The sequence below is a fragment of the Poecilia reticulata genome, chromosome 19, assembly GCF_904066995.2.
Source record: "Poecilia reticulata chromosome 19, P_reticulata-male-v2, whole genome shotgun sequence".
NCBI classification, from domain to species: domain Eukaryota; kingdom Metazoa; phylum Chordata; class Actinopteri; order Cyprinodontiformes; family Poeciliidae; genus Poecilia; species Poecilia reticulata.
In genome coordinates, this window is record NC_088848.1 from 10,973,272 (window position 1) to 10,998,047 (window position 24,776).

Sequence of the window (24,776 nt, forward strand, 5' to 3'; positions counted from 1 at the left end):
ACAATATCCCCAATATGGAGACTCGGTTGCCTGGTTTAGGAACAGGGAACAGGGAGTTTAGGAATCTGATCCTTACTTAGAGTTAATTGCCGTTTTTATACATTTTTGTAGCTTATGGCCAAGTGAGGCAGTATAAGAACTACAGGACCTGATCTGTGTTTATACTTTTGGAAGTGTGAAATATAATAGCTTGAAAGTTGGTATCCTGCATGTGTCCTGCTTGATGACATGTTTAGGAAGTAATTCCATCATTTACATCAGATATGTTAAATCAGGAACAGGTGAAACATGTAGGACACTTCTCGTAGAGTACTCAAACTGGACAGCACTAATCTAGAAAACATCATTTATCTGTCAGACTCCATCCCAACCAAATTATAAAGCTTGTATTTTGGCATCCACCTCTTGTTAGATCTGATTAACATGTCCTAAGTGAATGGATATGTTTTCCTTACTTAAAGTGGCTATTTTTAAACCTTAACTGTATAATATTTTTTGATCAGGGTGCTCCAACTTTTAATTAAATATAATATGTTCAAAAGATAGTTTTTTTTTTTATTATTATTATCCAGTACTGCTGATTTAATCTTTTGATTTGTGGTTACAATTTAGCATATTTCCAAATCGTTCAAAGCAGTAGGCATTATAGTGACTTTATTAGGATGCTTTACAGCAGCTTACGCCTTTATTTTTTTTTCAAATAAAAAGTGCTAGAGGAAATACAGACCTTTTATAAACCATTAACACCACAGGAAAAATCCATGAACGTCATATTAGATTTTTCAGTCCTCGACAGCTGAACCACTCTATATATCTGCCTAAAACCCCAGCTGAGCTGAGCGTAGCCTGCTTTCATCTAACTATACAATTTATCCTTTTTCCCACCTTTGACAGGAAAATCACATTTTTCTCTCCATCCTTTCCCCTCTCTAATACACTCGTTCCCTCCCTCTTCTCTCACTCAGCTGCACACTCCTCATCCCTCCAAAAAGCAAGCGGGCTGTCGCCTCTCCCTTCTGTCCGCCCCATCTGCGATGCAGTATGGGCCGCTGGCTCGGTAACGATCGGCGGGCTGAGCGCGGGGCTGCGCGCGAGCCCAAGATACGGGCCCCCCCCCAAAAAAATAAAAGACGAGGCTCCACTCGCTTGCTTCGGCGAGTCTGCGAGAGGTCTCACCCCGCAGCGGTTCGCGCTCTTCCTTCTAGTTGTGCAAATGTGCGACGTGCTGCGTCACACTCCGCGGAGATGTGCACCGTCTCGATAACGCAGCAGATGCACATAAACCCTCCGAAGGCCATCGAACCAGAATTGGTACCATGTGTTTTGCCATCCCCCGCCGCCCCCTCTTTTCCTCCCTGCCGCTTGTGTTCTGGTGAGGAAAGGCTCAGAGGCTTGTTAAAACTTTAATGTACTGTACAATCACAGTAATTGAGTGGAATGTTGGAGTTCTTGCAGCCGCAGCTTTAATTTATGAAAGTTTAATGTATCAGCAGTTGTAGGGTCGCCACAATCTAAATCATTCGGTAGCCATCTCTGTTCTGCGCGGCCTGCCAAGTCCTGCCGTTAGCATCTTGTGCCCTAGAAAGATGGCCAGATTGCTCCGAAGCGACGAATGTTCCTGGACGTCTGTTCAACACATTGCACCTAAAAGTCTTTGACAGAACTGAACGTCTGTTTGTGTGTGAGCACCTTCGGTTATGACGTTAATTTTGATGTTTTAACCAAACACAGCCACGGTGTATTTTGGATTTTCTTGTTTTTGGCTTTTTTTTTTTAACCAAACCATCATGGATCCCTGTTGCTTGGTGATTGTTGGATAAACTGCTCTCCTAATTACGGAGCAGCCCTAAGGCGTGTCAGCGAATGCAGAGGAGATGGATGTAGTAATCCAACTCCTGCTTATATATTGTGGGAAAATATAGTAAGTTGCTTGATGAGGGTATATATCCAATATCCTCCCAACCGTTGTACCAACACAAGCCTAACCATACTTGTGCTGTTTATAATTAATAATGTTTTGTCAGAAAGTGGGCATCTGAGTGACACACCGCCCTGGAAGGGGATTATTAAGAAAAGTTATTGTCTATGATTGCTGTAGAGAAACAACACGGTGATTAATGGTGTCTTTTGTGGTGTGGAAACGGGGACACCGAGACTCAGATCTGCGAGGATATAGTGCTGAGAAATTACTACAGGGAGGCTGTTATGTGTCTAATGAAAGGAAACATTCGTTCAATAACGACAAGAGTCTGAAGAAAAAAATTAAATCCTTCTGTCTGTTTTTTTGTTTTTACTACTTCTTTAATTCCAATGTGGAATCATTTCACAGACATTTCACTATTTCTGATATTATGTCATTGTTACTAGAGCTGCATGTTACCTGAAAAACAGGTCGTTGCAGCGTTATTGTTGAATTGTTGCACTTAACCTACAATTCTTCCACTGCTTTTCTTTCTTTTACATCATCTTGATGCCGGCTCCTCTCTGTGAGGTTTTGCATGTTGTTCACTAAGATCAGGTGCCTGTTGCATCAGCTGTGGGCATAAAGGACGGTGCAGGTCCATCCAGATGGCTAATATATTGCTGTCAGAGTTCAAATGAGTAGCACCCAAAATGTCACAAACCTTCAAAATACTACCCAGTCCTTTGTAATTACTACATTACAAGCATTAATATGTAATAGCAGTTCGATAACCCATGCTACTCTAATTATTATGTCATGGGATTTCTTGAACTTCTAATACATTTATAGCTGGAAATCCACAGATTGTGTATGCACCATATGAATGACAATCCCTTCATGTTGCAGTTTAATGTGATGTTGGCACCTTCTTTGCAGCCACACCAGGAAAACCTTATTATCTCTTCAAGGGCATTTTTTGTTTACATCAACACAAACGAGACTTCATAGACTTCATGCACAGTCTATGAAAATCATAGACACAAATAGCATATAGTAATTGAATTTGCAGTATTGAGTGCCAGCAACAGTTAAAACTAATCTCGCAGCATTGTGGTGACAAAATGCCCATTTAGATTTAAATATGTTAAAATAATTTATAAATTCAATGAAGGATCTGCTAAATGGAGATGGAATAAAAGTTATTTGTTGTTAAGAGACTTGAACTAACTCTGTCCTGAAGGATTCCAGTTGAAAAACAAGGATGGAACATGCCTCTGTTCTTGGCCGACAGACGTGGAAGTGATTGCAACAACTGAATTCAAAGTTATGGATACTTGAGCAAATACCTTTGACCGTATAGAGGATGAATATTAGAAATGTAACGCTTCTCTTACTAGGAAAAGACACTTCTGTCTCTTTCAGTTTCTTTCTATCCATAGCTTTTTTTAAACTTTTACTTTACTTTTACTTTGACTGCGTCAGGTTTAACATTTTTAGTACTCTGTTCGGTACTCTGTTTTCAGCACTTCCGGTCATCTGCTAAAATTAAATTCTGTCTTGCAGCCTAAATGAACTCAATTGTGTTTTAGAAAACAGTTTCCTTTTTAACCTAAGGTCTCCACGATCCTTATGACTTCAATCAAACACGTCAGTCAAACTGAAAACAGCTCATTTTGTTTCTTCTTCGGTCATCAGTGACAGCATCCACATCAAATAATGTGCCACCGTTGAAGAAAAGCTGTTGAGTTTTGAATCAGCTAATTTCTCAGATCAGCTCTATGTATATATCTCAGTAACTTCTTAAAGATATTTTTAACAGTCTTAAACTGTAAGCATTGTTTGTATGTACATGTTTTTGCAGTGTTGCTGATTAACATAAGTCAAAAGACCCGGTCACCGTATCTCCTTTGTCGCTTTCGTTCTATCTTCAGTTATAGAGTCCTTCCTTTTCCTTCTAAAGCCGTTTCAATAACTCTTGCCACCGCAAATAAACGCTGGCAGTTACCTCTCAATGGTAGCATGCCAGCTAAGCAATGTTTGCACATCTGGTGTGTTTGGTATGTAGCAGGAAAGTTCATAAAGTTCGTTCCCTGAGGGCGTAACAAGTCGATCTTGTAATACCATTTATGGAACATTTCTGAAATAAATCTAAGGCCTGCATCGACCTTTTAGCAATATTGTCAATAATTTTGCAATGACCATCCTTAGGTTGTATTTATTGAAATGTTGGTTGTCACCAACGTTTCACTACATAAACATTTCAGGTGTATATAAAGTTACACCTGTAGTCACCGCAGACATTATTGCACACACTTTTTATTGCATTCCTGTTTATGTCTCATTTGCATTAATTTCCTTGTTACCTGTCAAGCTGCTGTGCTCGCTGAATCATTGGTTCCAACCGACTTTTATATTTACTCATGCTGAAATCAAGACTACTTTTTCAGGACCTCATCTGAGTTTTATTAATAAGAGAATGCAAACAATTAGAGGGTTTTTTTTGTACAGCAGCAGTCGTAGCTTTTTGCTGTATATTTATTTTTGAGCTGAACTGAATTGCATCTTCAAATCGTTTCTTAAGCATTAAATTATAAAAGACTTCCTGCTGTTATCTGTTTGAGTAAATTTGGACAAAAACAAACTCGTGCATCGTGTCTCGCTAACTTTGCATCTAAAATGTCACAGAATAAGTCAGACTCCATGTTAATTACTGGAGTTGGTTTTTACTAATGCACAGTTTTCTCCCACACCTTTTTCTTTCCACTCAGCTTGCGAGAGTTTGCTTACACGCAGCACTCTGTAAACCACCAGTTTCTTTTCATTTTATTTTATTTTTTTTATTACTAATAACTAATTTGTGGTTTAGCCTTTTTATTGAGGCTTATTGATAAGAATCCACTGGCTAACTTACACACTCCAAATGAGTGTGTAAGATATTCCATATTGATTTTTTGGCTGTATTTTCATTTCCTTTCATATATTTTTGGGTTTCATGAGTAAACGAGTGAAGTTATTTTTACAAACTTCAATCCCTTATTAAAATAAAAATAATACCTTAGTACTTGTTAACATTGGACTGCACACCAGTGGGTATGGAAACTTTGGGAGTATGCATATTCTGTAAATGCGTTTGCCCAGTAGAGGAGGCTCTGTGTTCTTCATGGTTGAAGTGGAGCATGTCCTGGTTTTCTTCTAACAGCTATCAGATTAAGTGTAAGCCTCAGAAGTACTTGTGGGAGTCGACTTTGTTGCATATCCCTCCCCATCCCTTTGGGGATGTGCAGCATGTCACCCCCCACCCCCCTCCCACCCTTTGTCCTCCTCTGCCTCTTGGGTAAGATTCAGTCAAACCCACAGGGATATGGGCTGCAGGCCAGCAGAGAGGTGAGCAGCAAACACCATAAACAGTGTAGTTTTACACTCCCTCAACACACCCCTGGGCCTCTGCAGACTGCCGGCTACATGCACTATCTAGACCAAGTGATGTCACAGGAGCAGTGGATTTAAGCAGGTTTTAGTTTGACGCTAATCCCCTCGTGGTGAGCGCAGTAAACGAGAGGGCAGTCCCTGCCAATAGCATGCATGCATGCATCAGCCCCCGTTGGATTAGTACATCTCGTCCCCTCCTCCAGTCTGTTGTCATTGTCCAGCATGTGTTTTTACCCCAATTTCTTACCCCTCAGTCTTAGTGTGGGATGCCCAGCACAAGCATGATCCCAGCAGAACGGAGTAGAGCCTCACTCTGAAGGTGTGTTATTTTTCTGGCAGTATGTCTGCGTGTGTGTTCTTTTTCTATCATGTTGTATGTCTCTCCCCATGGATTTCTAATGTTTCCAGGGCTGAATTATTTAGACAGCCTGCCAGCAGGGAGCTACATGATAGCTCAGACTTAAGAGTGAAGGGAGGGAGGGGGTGTATAGCTGCAGATCAGGTAAGAGGGTACCTGCTGCTTCACCTGTCCTTCTCTCCTCCCCACTTCTGCCTTATGATTGGGGGGGGTCAGTGTAATTGGAGAGTTTGAAACCCAATACTCTGCTCTATTTTCCGCTTTTGTAGCTATACTCATTATTGTCTTTACTGATGCCTGACTCGAGCGAGCAGTCGCATTTCGGTGGCTCTCTGGGCCAGCAGGTCGCTGCGTGGAGCGAGGGTCAGAACGACAGGCCGGCAAGTCGTTGTTTCTACTGCGGTACCGTCGAGGGGCGAAGGAGTTCTCTGCTGCTGGGTGACGGCACAACTGGTTTCCTTCATCAGCTAGACCAGGCTGAGAAACCGCATCAAGGCCTGCATGGACAGCAGCTCCTGAGGAAGGGCTCTGTTCCTGATCTGAGCAGTAACCTCTACCTGAGGCAAGCCATGGCAGGCCGGACCTCGGTACCAGCTCAGGATTACTACCTGGCTGACGCTTCCTTATTTGGTCAGCCACCTGAAGAGTCTGGGTTTTACAGGGATAACCAGCACTCACTCACCAGATCAGCCTCGCATTATGGAGGGGTGAGGCCTGCGTGGGATCAAGGACAGGCAAGGGCCACACCTTCTATACTGGCCTCTGCTTCTGCACCTACATCCGTGCCTCCTCCTCCTCTCCCTCCTCCCCCGCCACCTCCACCCCCTCCTCTTCACGAGCTGAGCCGTTTGTACCGGGAAGCTCTGGGATCTAAGATGATCCCAGACGTCCAGCGTATTGGCGGCAGCTCCTTTACTCCGGCCGCTATCTACGGGGTCCAACCCCCTCTTCCCATTTACGCCTCTGAACCGCCGTCTCTGCCTGCACATCAGGTTTTTAACAGCATCACCAGCTTGCCCCTGGAACCTCGCCAGCCAACTGGCACCAGGTCAGTGGTGGACCCAGTATCTCAAGTGATGGACGGAGCTCTCCCACGGGTCTATGGAGCTGTGGCCTCCCAGAGGCTGCCCTATGACCCTAACTATGACCCTGCCTCAGTCATGGTGGCCGCCACAGCTGGAATGCCTTCCAGCCTGCCTCCAGTCCATCCCAGCTCTGCAGACCCCAAGAAGATGGTAGACCCTACCTTTTTGGCTTTTCTGCGAGCCGAAGGCTTGGCTGAGAGCACCATCACTCTGCTGCTGCAACACGGCTTCGATTCCACGACCACGCTGACAATGATGGAGGATCACGATATTCGGTCTGTGGCCCCGAACTTGGCCCAAGCTCGTGTTTTGTCCCGCCTGGTGATGGGATGTAAAACAAGTGGCGCTGCGACACGTACCCGGTCTAACAGCTTTAGCCATCGCAATGACCTCTATATGCAGCCACAGGGGCTGACGATGGACACCAGTCTGATGCAGCAACCCTCCACCACTATTCAGACCGTATCTCCGAGAATGGGGGAGTTTCTCGGCCGAAGGCCAAGCAGTGCTCCTTCTCAGCATCTCCTCGAGACCACCACCTACCCTGGGGCAAGGCCACTGGCAACTGGAGCTTTCCCAGTTAGCCCTGGAGGATACAACAATGTAGTGCCTCAGGGAAGACCTCTCTCTATGTACAATCCCCACACCGGTCTTGCCATGTCTGCGCTTGGACAGCAACCTCCACCAACCCCTGGCACTCCCGGAACGGCGCCCAAAACCTTCTCTGGCTCCTATTCACCCATGGAGCTGATGAAGCGAGCCCCAAACCTTCCCCCGGCTTCCCCCGTTGCAGCAGCGAGCCCCCTCCACAGCCCACAACTTCTCCGGAAAGGGATCAGTGCTGCTCCTGAGAGCACCATTGTTCCTTCTACCTCCAACACCACTCTCCAAGGGCAAACCACCACCAACAACAAGCTGGTTGGACGTCGCACTGGTCCACCTGTTATAGTCTCAACCATGGCCACCGCACCCGACACAAGTAATGTGAAACCTCACTTTTTCATTACTTATTTCATAAAATGCCAAGCTTTAATATCTAAATCCATATTGTTTGTTGATAACGACAATTTCCACCCTGTGATTCTACTCTCAGGATAAATTTGCGGTATGCAAAATTGAAATCACACTGACATTGTTTTTTTGGAGGAGTAGCATGTAAGATGACTCTGACAAGTTAAGCTGCTTTGCTCTCAGAGGTTTCTCTCTCCAAATTATGCAACTATTTATACATGTATTGCACCAGAGTTGTGTCATTTGCCAGAGGGGATTGTGTCTCATCACCAACTTGAAACATTTCAAACAAGCACCACTCAGTTTTTTTTTGGGATGCTTGTTTTTAATTAAGTTGGTGGTCAAATTTTCTGTGCTTTCGTGGTTGTTTTGCAGGGTAACGGTGAAATTTTAAATGATATGCCCACTTTGTTGTAGAGTGCTCTCAAAATACATAAATATATGAGGTAGTGTTCATCAGCCATTCTTCAAATGTACTTTGCCTTTTGAGATGGGGTTTTTATTTTAATACACCGCTTGTTTTTAGTATGTAAGAGACGTTGCTGTCATTCAATTTACGTCGTACTCTCACCTAATCTGGAGCTTAACAGTTAAAAATCCAATTACACTAATTGGATGTACGTTTGTGTAGACTATAATAGGCAACTGGTTTTTGTAGCTTTAGCTGTGTTTCTGTAGTGCAACACAACTCAAAGACATTTCCTTTCTCTCTTCTCCTCTTTCAAAATTTAATTTAAACCGTTGTTTAATAAAAAATATGCCTTATTCTGCTTTCTCTAATTGACTTTTTAGTGTTACCACTAGCAGCTATTTTTGTTGTTCTTTTCAAATCAATATATCAAGTATTTTTTGTGTGTTTTTTATTTCTCAATTAATCTCAAGTCATCAATTCTTCTTTTCACCTAAACTGTTTTTTCAAATAATCTAAGCTATTTTCCTGCTTAATCAAAACAGCCTGCATTCCTCCAAGAAAAGAAAAGTTAGTTTTTATGAACTTTTACATTTGGTATCACTGTTGCGTTGCAGCAGGAAGGTCCTGATGCAGAATCCCAGCCTGGGGTCTTCCTGCTTGTAGTGTCCATGCTCTCCCTGTGCATACTGGAGTACTTCTTTCCCAGTCCAAAACCTTCTCTGTTAATTGGTAACAGTTAATTGTGTGCATGCACAGTTTTTTATTGTGTGCCATCCAGCAATCCAACAATCTGGCAGTGGATGTTCTTAATTACACTTTTGAAATTATGGCCTTGGCTTAATCAAATCATAGCACAGCATGGTGTTTAAAATACCCTGTATTAATATCTACATAGTAAATGTAATTAGAAGGGGGTGAGTTTAGATTGCATTAATTCTGCTCAGTACCACATATAGAAAATTAGCAAAACGTTGATCTAAACATTTCCATTAAACCCCTTTGCAAAGAAAAATGTAGGAGACAGATGTGTCTGACTGCCTAGAGTGCATTCAGCACCTTAAAAAAGCACTTAGGCCAGTTTTATCTTTCATCATTAACCCCTGGGTGTCATCAGCTGCTTCTCTGGCAAGGCGCCTGTGCTGCCGTGGTTAGCATGCAAGCACATATTTATTGTTGCCTAACTTAAAGTACCCCTGTACTTTAGAGCTTTTCAGTCTTTAAAAACTTTCAAAAAAATCTTGATTCACCCTTTGTCCACTGTAGTTGTTTTGAAATTGTAGTTTTTAGATGGAACTGACCAGTGATTGGAGAAAATGTCAGTTCTCACACATCAATTGGACAAAGTCAATCCAATTCAGTTTAACTATATAGGGTCAATTCACTTTACAAAAATAAGACATTTCAGTTAAACTGACCCTAGCCAACAATCAGTGCATTAGGTTCAAATTATTGTTCAAATTAGTTTTGAAGGGAACCAAGATTTGATCACGTCATTGACTTACATAATTCATTCATGTAACAACTGTAGACAATCGCTTGCTGCATGCTTCCTCATACTGAGCTGAGGAGAGCTGATGTAGAAGTGCTTCCTAAGTAAAAAGCAGGAGAAAGAGAGAGATTAATATTTGTCTCAAGCAATGCCCTCCTACAGGAAGGTAGAGGGAAAGTGGTCAGTTTGTCCTCCTGGATCCTAAAGCAGCACAGCAGCTTAACCTTCAGGGAGAAATTTAATTTAAAAAGATTAATTTACAAAAACAATCTCTTTAATAAATATTTTAATGTCGACTGATTATTATAGTCATCGATTGTCTTCATCTTAGTCTTGATGTGACATTTAAAATCATCGCCAATAAATAGTTATGACCGACACTTAGAAATTCTGTCATATGGTTTTATAGCCGTAGTGAAATGTAATACTACAGCCTTGTATTATCTTTGAAGGTCACACAAATGGGTTTACGTGCAAATAGTTATGAAAGTATTTATTTTATGCTCTACAGAAGTTTTCTCAAAAAATCTTGTAGAAATGTGATGCTGAGTTTTACACACAGCTAGTTTGTATTTTAAACCATCATGCGGGATACTTTTTTTTCTTCTTTATCCCTAAACACCTACATTTCAAGTTTAACAAGCAAACTTCTTCTAATGGGAGCTGGTACCTTTGTTTTTAGCTGTGTAACACCTAATCTTACTCCCCTCCTAATGGCTCTGTGGTCTGCTGCACTTGATACAGACTTTTATGAAGTGGCCTCCCTTCATGTGCTGTCAAAGAAATAAGAAGCAGATCCAGAAGATGGGGGAGGGAGAAGCTTTTTCGAGCTCCGTGGAAAACATCCTCTTCTGTCAGGGGTCACCACTACCCACAGCACTCTTATCGCAGCTGGCGTCATTTGCATGTGACTGCAACATTTGTTGCTGCTCCAACTTCATCTGATAAGAGGTCGCTCTTGCCACTGATCGGAAAGCATATTTCTTAATTGTGCGTTGCCAGGCAACTTAGATTTTCTGTGCTAATCAGAGATGGATAATCTTTACATTTAAGAAAAGAGGAAATGTGGGGAGCTGCATGCAGTTTAGCACTTATTTATTTTTATTTTTTTTCAATTGTAACCTTTTTTTTTTTGCTTTCAAGGATGAATATAGTGTGGAAATAATGAGACGCTGCAGGGCGCTTAATGAAACTTTTTTTTTTATTGCTCACCTCCCCCCTTCTTCCTGTTGTGCCGCACATGTATTACTTTGCATTTTTGTGCGAAGGCTTTATCACATCTGCAAAGAGCCTCTTCTATTTCAAACTATATTTTATGATCTTCAAGATACACGTGAAAAAAAATGTTAAATTAATGCAGACTTGTTATCCACAGTCCCTGCACTGCATGGTATACGCCCTTGGTACTTAGTTTGTGCTCCTTTTTTTCTGATTTGCTGTATCATCGCGGTTTGGAATGGAGACAATCAGCTTGTGGCTCATCTGAGGGAAATGAATGTTAGGTTGCTTTAATAACAGCTCGTCTGTATGGTTCGGTCTTTCATCTTAATCTTGACATCATTCTGTTTAGATTATTGGCCGATAAAACAAAGTGACACCACCGTCGTTCAAACAGGTATTTGAACTTTTGTCGATTGGCCAGGTCCTACTGGAACATAATATCAGGATCTCCAAAAAGCTCGTCAGCAAAGAGAAGCAGTAGGTTTTCTATAATTTTCTGATGGACAGCCAGTTTTATTTTGGACTTGATAAAACACAATGGACCAACGCGAGCAGATTAAAATTGCTCTGTATTTCCAGATGAAAAGAGGACTTTGAACCCCCTAGGTAAGACGCTTCTGACATCGTCTCTGGTTCATCAGTGGCTTAACACAGAGATTACTTCCATGTCTTGCATACCTTTGCAGGTGGCAGCTCTTGAATAGACTTTACTTCACTATCTTTTCACCTTTCCGATTATGTCTGTTGTGGTTTTTGAGGTATTTTCTTGTGTAGAAGGGAGCTTCATAAAGGTCCATGAGTCACAGGAGGTGGTTTTGAGTTACTGCAGCACTTATGTTTAAATACAAGGTTGACAAGTATTTATAGCTTCTGCTGGTGTGATATACCGTAGCTCTTTTTCTGTCTGTAATTTGTTATTTAAACATACAAATCATGTAAAATGGCAAAGTATTTTAAGAATTCAAAGCCTATCAGTCTTCTTAAATACTCTAGGTTTGAGGAACGAAAGTTTCTTAATGCATACTGCGGCTGGTACTTCAGTGGTTCATTGGACAGATAGGACATACTTTTCAGTCTTATTTTAGTCTGGATGCACCTGCTTTTTTGTAAATACACTTTTTCATTCAATTACCTTAGATCAAACCACAAATTCTTTTGATTATTATTTTTTAAATCGAATCTTACTCTTAAAGCAGACCTCAGGTGGGAGGGCCCACGTTTGTTCTCTGTTCTCCGCTTGAAACTGTATTGGTTGGCTAAAGCCGTAAGCAGAGCTAATTGTGGCTTTAAATGGTAGAGTCTAGCTTAGATGCAACAGTTCCCTTCCACCTGAAGCAGGGAGAGTGCCGTGCAGCCCTCAGATTGGCCATGGACGTGTCCATCAGTGGCATCCCACATAGCGGCACAGGTGAGTAAACCCTGGCTTCAGCGTCACGTGAAACAACCCTGGCCCCCTTCGAAAGAGACGTGATTGGCTTGTAGCCTTTTACCGTGCGTGTGTGTGTGCGTGTGCGTGCGTGCGTGTGCGGGGGTGTGTGTGTGCTTAGTGGATTAGGTAAAGGTAGATGCTTTGCACGTGGATTTCCCTGTGGGGATAATCTGTGGAGCATCTTTAGATGCGCTTTTCTGGGCAGGAGAATTAGGAGGCAGCGTAGGGACGCTGTGTTTGTGGGCAGGTCTTGCTAGACGTGTCGCTTCACCTGGAGCTCTTCTGTGTTGTTTTAGGTTCCATTTTGTGACACAAAAAGCTGCAAATCAGTTTTTTCTGATTGGAGACTTCCGATGTTGCAGCCGACAGTTATGTAATCTCCCAGCACATGTATCCTGTCGGGGGGCTGAATGGGTTTTTCATTTCCTTCCCTGTGTTTGGAAGGACATTCACGAGGATTCATTCCTAATGTGCTTTCATTTGTCCTCTGCTAAACTGCTTTAAGGTGTCTGAGTGTTTTGTTTTTTTGTGCACAAACCCATCTTAAAGGGGAACAAGTGTACATCTTGTACCACTGAGGCTTCACGCTGTCATTCTGAAAGCATTTCAGTTTTTACGTGCCGCCTTTTGGATTTTGGCGAGAAAAAGATTTTTCTTGACGGTTTTGTCATGTTTTAGCGTGTCGAGAAACAAAAAAAAGCAGCAAAATATCTGTAAGGGTCCAAATATTTTCTTAGCAGCAATGTAACAGTTTAAATACAGTTACATTACTTATTATTATCAGAATGAGCTTTATTACTCTGATCTAGAGGAATTAAACTATTTTTTTATATAAACGCTACAAACATACAAATTTAACAACTTTCTCACATTTCTTTATTCACCATATGCTCTGCAGAGATCAAACTGTTAAACGGCCGCTGTTAACCTCTATATTTTCTCTCTCATCTCAGACTGCAGCCCTCTTTTTTCTGCGTCTCCGGTTTCCTGAGAAGTCGTTAAATGTTACATGAAGTTTTTCGTGCTATCTGCTTGACCATCTCCTCTCGAAACTAAGTTTGTGTCCTGAGGGGAAGTGCAGCCAGGAAAAAAATCAATTTTCCCATTGCGGAACTTTTTTTCTACGAACCAAGCGAAAGAAAAGTGTCGTCGAGGGGTCCGTCCACTCGCCGCCCTCCACTCCTCCCCCAAACTCCCCGTTTCTTGTCTTGATATTTCCAAACCATCGCTCGTGCTCACCAAGGGATTAATGGGTTCTGGAGGGAATGGAGCTTTCGAGCGAATGAGGAACAGCTGGTCTCCCCTCTCCTTGGCAGTTCGAGTGTTTTGAGTGTGAATTCGTGTTTGTGTGTGCAGCGGTAACGTCTGACCTTTGCACGGGATCAGATGTGTTGCTCCTGATCTGAAAAAAAGCCTATAAGGTCAAGGTTTCCTCCACACGGGATTGAATCTACTGTGAAATTGTATTTAATGATGGTGAAAAAAGCGCTAAGATTATGAACTTTATTTTTGCTCAAACTCTATTTAGTGTAAATCCATTTATACATAACACTAAATCGGAGATGTCAACTGATAGCACTTAAGTAGAGAATCTTTAAAAGCGGCGGCTTAATCACTTCAGTCTTTGAAAGCTGTGCTAATTTGGCTTTAAAGTAGCACCGTGTCATCATGAAGGAGTTGAGGGCTGCAAGTCGCTCAGTCAAAAGTAGAAAGTTCAGAAAATTTTTTGCTGAAGTCATTAAAAATAAGTATTTAGAACAGAATATAAGTGTAATGTTAAACCCAAAGTAATATAATAATAATTTAACAACCTATAATAATTGTAAATAGCAAATGATTGCAACTTCCTTTTTCTGTCTTTTCTGTTTTAATACACTTATACTAAATTATTGTCGCTTTCCAGTACTTTTCTTATTTTCCCATAAAATCACTGAAATGTGGCAGGGTTTGTTTTCATCCGCCTTTATTCTGATGCCCTTAAATTAATCCAGTTCGACCCAATTGCCTTCAGAAGCCTAATTAGTAAACGGAGTACAGTGGTGAGTAATTAGCCAGTGTGTGACTCCAGTTGTTTTGTAAATGCATCAGAGGAGAACCATGAGGATTAACATTTTACTCCTTCGTGACTTTGTGGTATTTTTTTTTTAGTATGATGCAGGCAGCAATGCTCCATAAAGTTCCTCCCTGAAGTATTTGTAACACTGATCATGTTACGACCACAAACCTCACTGTATTTCTTTGGATTTCATGTTATGTAGCAACAGTGGTGCGTAGCTGTGAAGTGGATCCTCCTTTCACAGCAAATGACAGCTTCAAGTCTTCACCAACTTTCCACATGAGCGCACGGAGCTTTTTGGCCATCCTTCCTATAAAAGATGCCGCAAGCTCAGTCAGACTTGAAATAGAGCATCTACTGATAATCAACTTTCGAGTTTTGCGACTGATTCTCAACTAGATTTAACTCTGGACTTTGATTGGGTCGGGCTTTGATCTTCGTCGTTTGATTGTACATCAGTCTGTTTGTTTTTAAGTTGCTGTCCAGCTGAAGGGTTCTGATCACAATGCTTCCGTCGTCATGTTTTACTGTAACGGGGCTGTACTTTGTACTCAGGTAGAAGTTTTAATTCCCCCATACACGTCACGTACAGTCCAGAAAGATGAATTTTGCTTTTACAGATAAAAATCGACAGTTACGGAATGTTTTTATTGTTTACTTAATAAACGATAAGCGTCATTTTCAAGATGCCAGTAGAACGCTTGTTTCCCTTCCGTCCGCCTCTCTCTGTTTTTTTGTTTGTACTCAGGTAGAAGTGTTAATTCCCCCATACACGTCACGTACAGTCCAGAAAGATGAATTTTGCTTTTACAGATAAAAATCGACAGTTACGGAATGTTTTTATTGTTTACTTAATAAACGATAAGCGTCATTTTCAAGATGCCAGTAGAACGCTTGTTTCCCTTCCGTCCGCCTCTCTCTGTTTTTTTGTTTACATGTCAGCGGCAATTTGTGTTTGTTGAGCATTCTAGAAAAAAAAAAGGCTTCCCTTTCATCCAATCTTCCCAATTATCCGCCGTCGATCGTGCTGCAGGTTGCACCTCTCTCCACAGCAGCCGCGGAGGAGATCGGTTTTGTGCTCGCTGAACAGCAACAGCTGCATCCACTTAAACAGACAACTACCTCTGCACACCTCCTCCTTCTTTTTCTATTTTTTATGTGTGTGCGTGTGTGTGTGATCTCCATCCCCCTCCCACCTCCCTCGCTCAGCAGTGGGCAGGTCACCCTGAATTATTCATCAGTACGAAATGAAAAAGCTCATGGATATTGAATATCTTTTCTGAAGTGGTGGCCAACATTGTGTGTGTTTTTTTTCTTCTTCTTCTCTCTCTCTCTCTCTCTCTCTCTCTCTCTCTCTCTCTCTCTTTCTTTCTTTCTTTTTTTTATTTATTTTTTTTTACTTTTTTACCTCCAGCTGAATCGAGTAAAGAGCAGCCGATCTCTTTGGAAGGATATTTCAAAGGTTAACCAATTGCTTTACCTTGTGCACATATTTACTTTTTTCATGGTTCATGGCCAGCAAGGTGAGAAAGGGTTGAGAAAGAGAGAGGATGAAGAGGAAAACGGAGGAAAATAAATAGGTTGGGAATAAAAGGTGAAACGGTGGATATTTTTCTCTCTGAGGATCTTTCTTCTTTTCTTGAAGTGCTGCACCGCCTCTCTTCCTGGAACAAGCGTGCTTTTGGTCGTTTGTGGCCATCCTCATCGACCAGTTGTCATTCATTTCCCATTGTACTCCAGCCTGGTACCTTGCCCTGTGGTTTGATCTGTGGCTCATGCTGTAAATCAATGCTACCGGTTCTTGTTCATTCAGCTCAGCTGCCAGCAAACACAGCGGAGCCTCTCAGAACATCTCCCATGCGAGAACGCTTTAGAAAAGGCAGAGAGGATTAGCAGGAAAAGTCTCTTAAGTGTCAGTGGCCTCTCTGCTGTGACTTTATTCTCTTTTTCTAAATGCTGGAGACATTATGCTCTCATGTGAATCGTTATTTGTCCAGTATTAACTTCCATCGATGTCTTTATTTATTTATTTTTTTAATGAGCAAACTGAATACTGGTTCCCAGATGGGTTAAAACTTATTTCTTTGTAGCACAGATCACTAGTTCATGACTGGCTACTGGTTCACCCCTTTACTAATTTGTGTGTCTAATTGCTATGAAAGAACAACAAAAAACAAACAAACAAACAACTAATGTTGCAGTTATTTCTCAAAACAAACCTGTAGAAAAAGGACGGTTGTTGATAAAAGACCACAAGCCATTTCTCTCACTAGCGCTGTTCTCACTTGTTTGTTTTGGTTGTATTTACCCAGAATGCCCTGCATTTGGAGCGGTCTCCTGTCCACTTTACATATGTATTAAAACCTTGGTTTCACTCGAACTGAGACCAAGATTTTTAGGTGGGCCGGACTTGGTTTTTTTTGCTCCACATCAGAGTACGACTGCGCATTCACTGCTCGACAAATGAACCAGACTTTGTAGGCAAACAAACTAGAGATCGGTTAAAGCGGACTGGTGTGAATGCAGACTAAGTAGTTACCAATACCCAACCAGCACTACAAACAGACTAAACATACTTCTCTTCTGTGAACTGCATGTTTTCAGGTCTTTTCAAGTTTGAAGAGTAGCAAAGAGAAATAGCTGTCAAGCAAAGCAGAAACAATAAATGAAATAAAACCAAAACCTACTCAAGGTGCCAGTCTTTTGTTTTCTGCTTTGCATGTTGCCCAGGCTCGTACAGGAGGACTTAATGTTTTATTATTCATTAATACCTCGGAGAACCACACAGACCTGACCCTGCGTGGCTCCCATATGCCATTATGTTACTACCGTGCTTCCTGTCGGTCATTACAGTCCATTTTCCTTCAATACCAGTTCCTACCTCGGCACAGACAATTACCCAGGAATCCTTTTAAGAGTATTCCCAGGCTGAACAAAGACCAAATGTTCCTGCAGGAAGTGGTAAGGGGCTTTAAGTGGCCAACCTTTTTCCTAAACCTATTTTTAACCAAGACATAATGACTGACAATTGGAGAAAGCAATTTGATTTTCTCTGCGAAAAAGAAAAAAAACAAAAAAGGCAAGTCAATCTCTTTGTCTTCCTGGAAACCCTGGTGGGACTCATTTGTTTAGGAACATCATGTTACCTCCAGGTTACCATGTTTTAAGCTCCACCGCGTCTCTGGTGCTGATGTCATACCTGGACAGCATCAGGTGACGGGCGTGGTGTTCACAAAATGCACCCTTCTGCAGGCTACAATGGGTTTCTGGGTATTGTAGGACCTTTGGGGAAGTGTGAAACATCATCTGGCACGGTGGAGGGAGGCGGATGAGCAGGTGGGCGGGAGTTTATGGTGATAAAAACGCCTGCAACTCTTTAGCAAATCGAGCTTTAAAAGGCTGTAAGTGGACACCACAAAATATCTGAGGGGCTGACTCCTAGCCGACAGGACCCCCCCTGACCCCGGAGTTTTTATCGTAATGGAGCACAGCTGGGCTGCAGCTTGGACGGGTTAATAGCCATGTGACAGCTTTTCAAGAGGGAATGGAGGGGGCATTGGGGTGGGGGGTAGCATGCATTTGTGTGCGTGCATGCATTTTATTTACTCGTGCACTCTTGAGTGGCATCCAGGGGCCACTCTGAAGAGGGTGGGACTTTGTGCTTCTCTCTGTCGCTGCCAGGCCAGATGGCTCCTGTCACTGCAAGAAGAGGAGGAGCGATGGAAGGAAAAGGGGGGGAAAAGGAGGGCGCTCGGAGTTGGCCTTAACGGAGCTGGAGTGGCCTTGTCCCCAGAGCCGCTACATCTGGAGACCACCTGCAGCTGGCTCCAACTGCTTCCTCCCTCCCCAGCTCCTTCCCCATGCTTACTTTCTCACTCCATGATAGAGGGGTGGGGGGCTCGGGTGGGGGTGAGTCGGAGGCAGTGGTGGCAGGGGTGTGTTTAGCCAGGCTCTGTGCCCATGTTCCTGCAACTTTCTTTCTTTATGCGCTGGGTGGAGGAGGTGCAGGAAAATCAGTGGCGACGGCGTAACAGCAGAGCAGAATGTCTTTTTACTTTATGGCTGCAGCAGCCTCTGAGAGTAGAGAGTTTTTGTATTTGCTATATTTCTCGCTTTGTTTTTTTTCTTTCTCTCCTTTTTTTTTTATTTCTCCCCAAGTAAAAAAAAGGCAGAGTGAGAATGTTTGCTTTTCTTCCCTCCGCTCATGCTACAACTGATCCAGAGGCCACAGGGGGGCTGTTCCTGCCTGGAAGATAAAGCCTGCCTGCCCTCCTTGGCTACCCCCAAATAAAATAAGCTCATTTGCATTCCCATGCTGTAATTTATCCCTTTTCTTTTCCATTTTTCGCTATCTCCATCCGTCATCCCTGCATATTTTCAGCCCCATTCCTCGCGGTTCCGCGGGGACCAAGTCGAGGGAGGGGTGGGGAGGAGAAAAGATGGGGAATTGGAGAAAACAAAAGCAGAGAAGCACTGTTTACTTAGGTTTGTTATCTGGACAGCTGCTGTGATGTGTGTGTGTGTGTGTATGTGGGGGGGGGAGGTCTCCCACCCCTCAGGCATGTATGTCAACACATACATGCCTGAGGGGTGACATTTACCCTGCCTACAAGTACGAGTCAGGTGAATAAACCTGCGCTTCTTAGTTAAATATTTAATACATGAAAATTAACAATGCATCAGAAGAAAACTATGCCACCTGCAGAGATCCAAGTAGCATATTTTTCACCTTTTTATTCCCTACAGATTATGAAATAAAAGAAAAAATTGTGCTGCGGGTTTTTCAATAGAGATGAGCGGAATGGTTTCAAATCCTTGGGAAAATAAAGGAAATCACAAAATTATTCCAGTTTATGCAACACTTCATGACTGTTATTAAACTAAAAAAAATGCATCAAACTAAATCCTGTTGGTAGGAGTTCTTAGTTTCGATGCGTCGAGCTAAAGAGAAACCATATTTCAAAGCACTACAGGGAGAAATTGTCGCTCTCAGTCCCCAGAGCATCAAGGTTGAACTTATGAGTTAATTATTGTTGCATCTGTTCAATCATAGAAGAATTGTGGCTTTTATTTTACTCACAAGAGATTTGTTCTCTCATTCATCTGTTTATCTTTTATCCTGCCATCTGTTTATTCATCCAGATAGTCAGCTGTTTGTTGCTGTTCATGCTGGTTCTATATATATATATATATATGTATGTATATATATAGAACCAGTAAAGGATTAACTTCCTTTACTGGTAAAACCTACAAAATAGAAGCACAGGTTTCACAATGAAACACCATATGCTTCAAAAATGTACAAGTAAATAAAGAAGGATTAAGCCTCTTTGAAATGCATTGGACCTTGCTATTGTTTATATACTCAAAAATGCTGAAATTATTGTATTTAATTAGCAGATGGAAAAAAATAGACCAAGAAGAGAATAACAGAAGCTAAGTTCAAGTTGTGCTAAAAAGCTGCATCTTCAGAGTGGCTTTGTGATTGCAGCGTAAATCAGAAGTATCCAGTTCACTTTGATTTTTCACGAGTCCAGTGTGAACATTAGCAGATAATGATTCCCGACTGCCCGTCCTAAACTACCAATTGAATTTCCCTGTAGATTAAAAGTCAGGGAAAGCTAAAGAATGTGTTTCAGAAAGGCAGTAGCAATGGAAGAAAAAGAGAAAATGGAAAGCTTCCTTTTAAAAGATTACATGGGAAATCCTCTGTTGTAAACCTGGTGGGAAGTGGAACTCCCCTCCCCCCTTTAACCTAAGTCCAGTATCTGCACTGAACCCCTGAACCTCCAGTCGGATGCCCTGAACTCAGGCCTCGTCTCCAAGCAGCAGGTTGGCTCGCCCTCTTGATTTCCTAAAAATCCCTTTAAGGGCTTTAGGGGGATTTAACTGGCCTCTACATTCAGCTCGTTTCATCAGCCAAGTTCTTGCACTTACAGGAAAAGGGCAAATACAGTATAATTAGGCTGGTTAAAGAAGAGGGATTCTTTTCTGTGTTAAATCCACATAGGAGACTTGGGCCAATTGTGGGGTCTTCCAGAGCGCGACTGCTGCTTCTGATGTTTTACTATGCCAAGGGTCGGGGCTCAAAGAAGGCATCCAGCTGGAGGGAGATTACAGTCTGCGTAATAAATCTAATAAATAAAAAGCAAACTGCATTTTAGAATAACAGCTGGCACAACAGCTAGTTTTTTTTTTTCTTCAGCCAGTCTATTGAGAGTGGTCATTATTTTGGACTGCACAATGTCTTGCAAAGTTATTTGCAAGAATTTGCTAATTTCTTGAATTTCTTTCTGATTAGATGATGTTACAACAACAAACTTTTGGGTTTTTTTATTTAAATTTAATGTGACGGATCGACACAAATTAGAGCGTATTTGCAAAATGAGGAACGATGCCTGCTTTTAAATATTTTATCAAACGTTTCGCTTTATTTACAGCTGCAAGTCTTGTCAGTTATGTCTTAACCGGCTTTGGACATCTGGAGGCTGAAATTTTGCTCATTTTTTCCTTTGTAAAACATCCGCAAAAAGTACATAGGAATTCAGACTCTGAATTCCTATGTACTTTAACTGGACCCTTCTAAAATGTGAACGTACTGGAATTCAAATCCTTTATTTGTAGCTCTGGCTGTTTTCCTGCTAGAAGTCATAAGATTTCTTTTTTTCATTAAGGTTTTCCCTGTATTTCTATTTATCCGTTGTCCCAACTCCTCTCGCTAGCTTTCCTGTTCTTGCTAGAGAAAACCATCCCCACAGCATGATGCTGCCAACGTCACGTCTCATGCTGATACTGGGGAAGATGTGTTCAGGATACTAGTGCTTCCCATGCAGTCTAAAAGATCCACTTCGGGTGTCATCTCGCCTCTTCATGAGCACATTGAGTGAGTGTTTTGCAATGTAACTGTGCTTTAAGCAGCCAACAGAAGAGATGGATTTACCACTGTTGACTCTGGTGGGAGTGGGGGAGGGAGGTTGCAATATTTTTTTGCGTGACATTATACTTAGAAGGCTTAGAACCATAAGAGAAGAGAGCAAGCTATAAAAACAAACACGGATAACCAAGTCATTTATTTTCATGCGGTAATATTTACTGACGACGGACGGATCGTTGCTGCGGCTGAACCGGTGCATTGTGGAAACAGATGTGAAGTCGGTCCTGGTTTAAACTCGTGTCTGGCTGCCTTTCGTCTGTGAAAGCAGTTGTTTGTTTGCAGGGAGGCTCCCTGCTGTGCCAATCTGTTCTCATTAGTGTTCCGTCGCCCTCTCCAAACGCGTAACAACGTTTTCATCAACTGTTGGACTCAAACATTATTAAGCCCATTGAGATCAACGTTTTTATATGGCTCTTAGAAAGAGAGGAGAAAGTAGGCAAAGTAGTCCTCCAATTTGAATCATTTGAACTGTTTCTCATATAAAGAATTAAGCTGAATTTGAAATCCTTTACACCCAAAATGAATGCAAGGGAATTCTAAGTGAGGAGTCCCTTGAATAAGGGGTAAGGCTAGATAAGGACGTATTTCATTTTGCCACAACTCATGGTGAGATTGTAAGACAGGTAAATAATTAATCTGCCATGTTCATTTTAGGGAACTGCAACAAAGAGAGTCATACAGGGATTACCATGTTTTCATATTGACCAATAAATGCTGTCTACATGCCAACTGGTTGTTGGAATCAAGTCCTTTCATTGTCCTACAATTGCTGTAGTGGTTGGTGGAGAAACACTACAATAAACCATGGCAAATTATGTAATTCCCCATGCAAATCCAAATGTATTGCTTTTATTGTGAAGGTGACCACTGCGGTTGCTCTATTTCGGTAGCGATATTAGCACAATTGACTCAACTGCTAAATAAAGACTGGTGCAGAGTGTATAGTTTTTAATAATGCATAACCTGCTAATAGTGCTGCACAACAGCAGTATGGCACTATCAGTGTGTGCATTAATAATAATGCAAAGGACCAGCTGAAAAGAAAACATTAGTTGGTTGTTAATAATGCATTTACCTTGTTGAATGAAGTCTCACTGAGGTTGACGCTCACACCTTACAGAGTTGATGGTGCCCAGTGTGCTAAAACTAAACGGGTGAGAAATGGAAGCGAAAAATTCACACTATCACTTTTCTTAACATTACGCAGCTCTACTTGTTTATTTATTTACTGATGTCAGTTGTAAAGTGGCTCTGTTTGAGCAGGGATTACATCTTGAGTCAACCTTTTTTTCATGAAACTTGCTGCGAAATACAAGAGCATCAATGTTTGTGATGTTTTTTCTTTTAAGAGTTTGTTTCAAAAAACAATTAGCAGTCAAACAGAATAAAGTTTCTGTTGTTGGTACGACATTTTAAACTGTAGCTGTCAATTGCAGAGTCTACTATTAATAGCAGTCGATTAATAAAAGTGTAAAGTTTATTTTCACGTTTGTGGAATATTTGTTTATACAATTAATGCAGCTGCCGTCATCTTGCTACTATCATAATTGGACTGTCATCATAAACAGTTCCTCATGTCGGCCTGTTTTGAAAAATAATTGGTCGTCGTTGATTTGGAGTAAAAACAAAAAAAAAAATATATATATATATATAAAGAGGTGTACATATATATATGTGTATTATATATATATATATATATATATATATATATATATATATATATATATATATATATATATAAAGGTCTCTTTATATATATATAAAGAGGTCTCAGAGATGTGCCGATCGATCGGCCACCGATCATAATCGGCCGATTTCCGTGAAAAAGTATATGATCGGTGATCGCCGATCACGGTCCCTTGTTGCCGATCACACAAACCGATCACCTGCATCTAATTTCGCAGCCTGCCTGTGCAGCTGGTCTCCTCTTTCCTTCACACTGCGCAAATGCGCAGCAACAAATCCTCAGCGATGTGTAACTATAACGCACTGAGAGAATGGGGAAGTTTGCGTGTTGCAGTGGAAAACCGAAGCATATGGGGTGAAGCAGGTCAAAATGCATCAACACAACGAATCTAATATGGCATAAAAACAATGCCATACTTGAGGAGTTTGGCTATATTGAGGCTCACTGCAGTAAAAAAAGACATATGGAGGATCAGATAGCAGGTAAAGCAGCTCACAGCTACAAACACTCACCCGGATTATTAGCATGACGGTCAGAAAGCTAAACAAATAACCCGCAAAATTATTTAAGTCTTCGAGCTGCGATGTAAGACGCTGGTTCTGCTCTCGCTGTTGAACCGCTGCTCCGTGCTACAGGTATTAATATTTCACAGACGAAGCGCCGCTTCTGCTCCACCTGGTAGTGACTCTCACACCGAACCTCTGTTTAAAGCTGCAGCATCTAACTTAAAAAAATAAATTTTACATACGTATTAAAACTTTCGTTGTCCTAACATGAGACAGATAATCTCTGAAAAAATAATCGATCTCCTCCCTGATCTGCATAATTACTCCACTCTGTCAGAAACAGCCAATCAGAACTAGCAGTAATCAGCCAGCCACAGTGCTATCAGGAAGGTTTCATTCAGTAACTCAGGTGGCTTAAGGTGGGTCTTTATTGTAATGGATCCTGTTTGTGCCTTTGAATGAATGTTAAGTTGGCAATGTTGAGAGGTTTTATTTTGACTTTTTGCATTGTTTAGCCTCTTCAGAACCTTCATATGTTATCAGTCTGTTAAAGATAGTATTACCGATAGCAGTACAATTTGCACAATGCCTCTTTTGTTTTTTTCTTGGAAAAAGTTATTAAAACAAGTTTTTGTCTAAATTAAGGTGAATTTATGGTTCCTTTTTCCACATAATGTAACCAGTAGTGCTTATGATTAAAAAAATAATAATGTGATTGGTATTGGTGATCGGTGATCGGCCCTCATGGGTGATCGGAATCGGTATCGGCAGGAAAAAAACCTGATCAGCACATCTCTAATATATATATATATATTAGGGCTGTAGTGATACAATAATCTCACGATACACGATATTCTGCTCACGATATAATATATATTGCGACATTCAGCAAACAATACAAAACCCAGGACTCTGGGCAGAATGTGCAAAAACAAATGGTCAAAAATCCTTCTGTAAGCTCCAAGACATGTGAAATACCAGAAGGGGGTTGTAAAAAGTATTGATCCATTAGTTTGTTACCTGTAATTTCTCAATCATGTATTTTTTTGTTCCTTATACTCAATATATGTAAAGGTAGCCTTTTTCCTAATTTTGACTCATTGCGGATTATTCTACTAGAATAAAATATTCATTTGTAGTGTGACTAATTTTATGTTAAACAAACATTTAAAAAGTGAAAACGCTCTGCACTATTTACCGTGGCATCAGAGGAGACCACTCAAATAAACCTGCAGTATTCCTTCACACTTCACCCT

General features: G+C 41.5%; 1 protein-coding gene across 5 annotated transcripts in view; it reads left to right on the forward strand.

Annotated features, from left to right (window-relative positions):
* The window catches only part of ctbp2l (C-terminal binding protein 2, like), a 117,341-nt gene that overhangs the window by 53,958 nt on the left and 38,607 nt on the right, over nt 1-24,776 (forward strand). For 2 of the 5 annotated variants that reach the window (XM_008437129.3, XM_008437130.3), the window contains exon 1: nt 5,969-7,754. The exons of 2 other annotated variants lie outside the window; for them this stretch is intronic. In XM_008437129.3, coding sequence (XP_008435351.1) covers nt 5,984-7,754 — 1,771 coding nt within the window. In that variant the 5' untranslated portion in view covers nt 5,969-5,983. Of the gene's footprint in view, nt 1-5,968; nt 7,755-12,261; nt 12,317-24,776 lie in introns of those variants that run through there. One more of the 5 variants, XM_008437133.3, reaches the window with a different exon arrangement.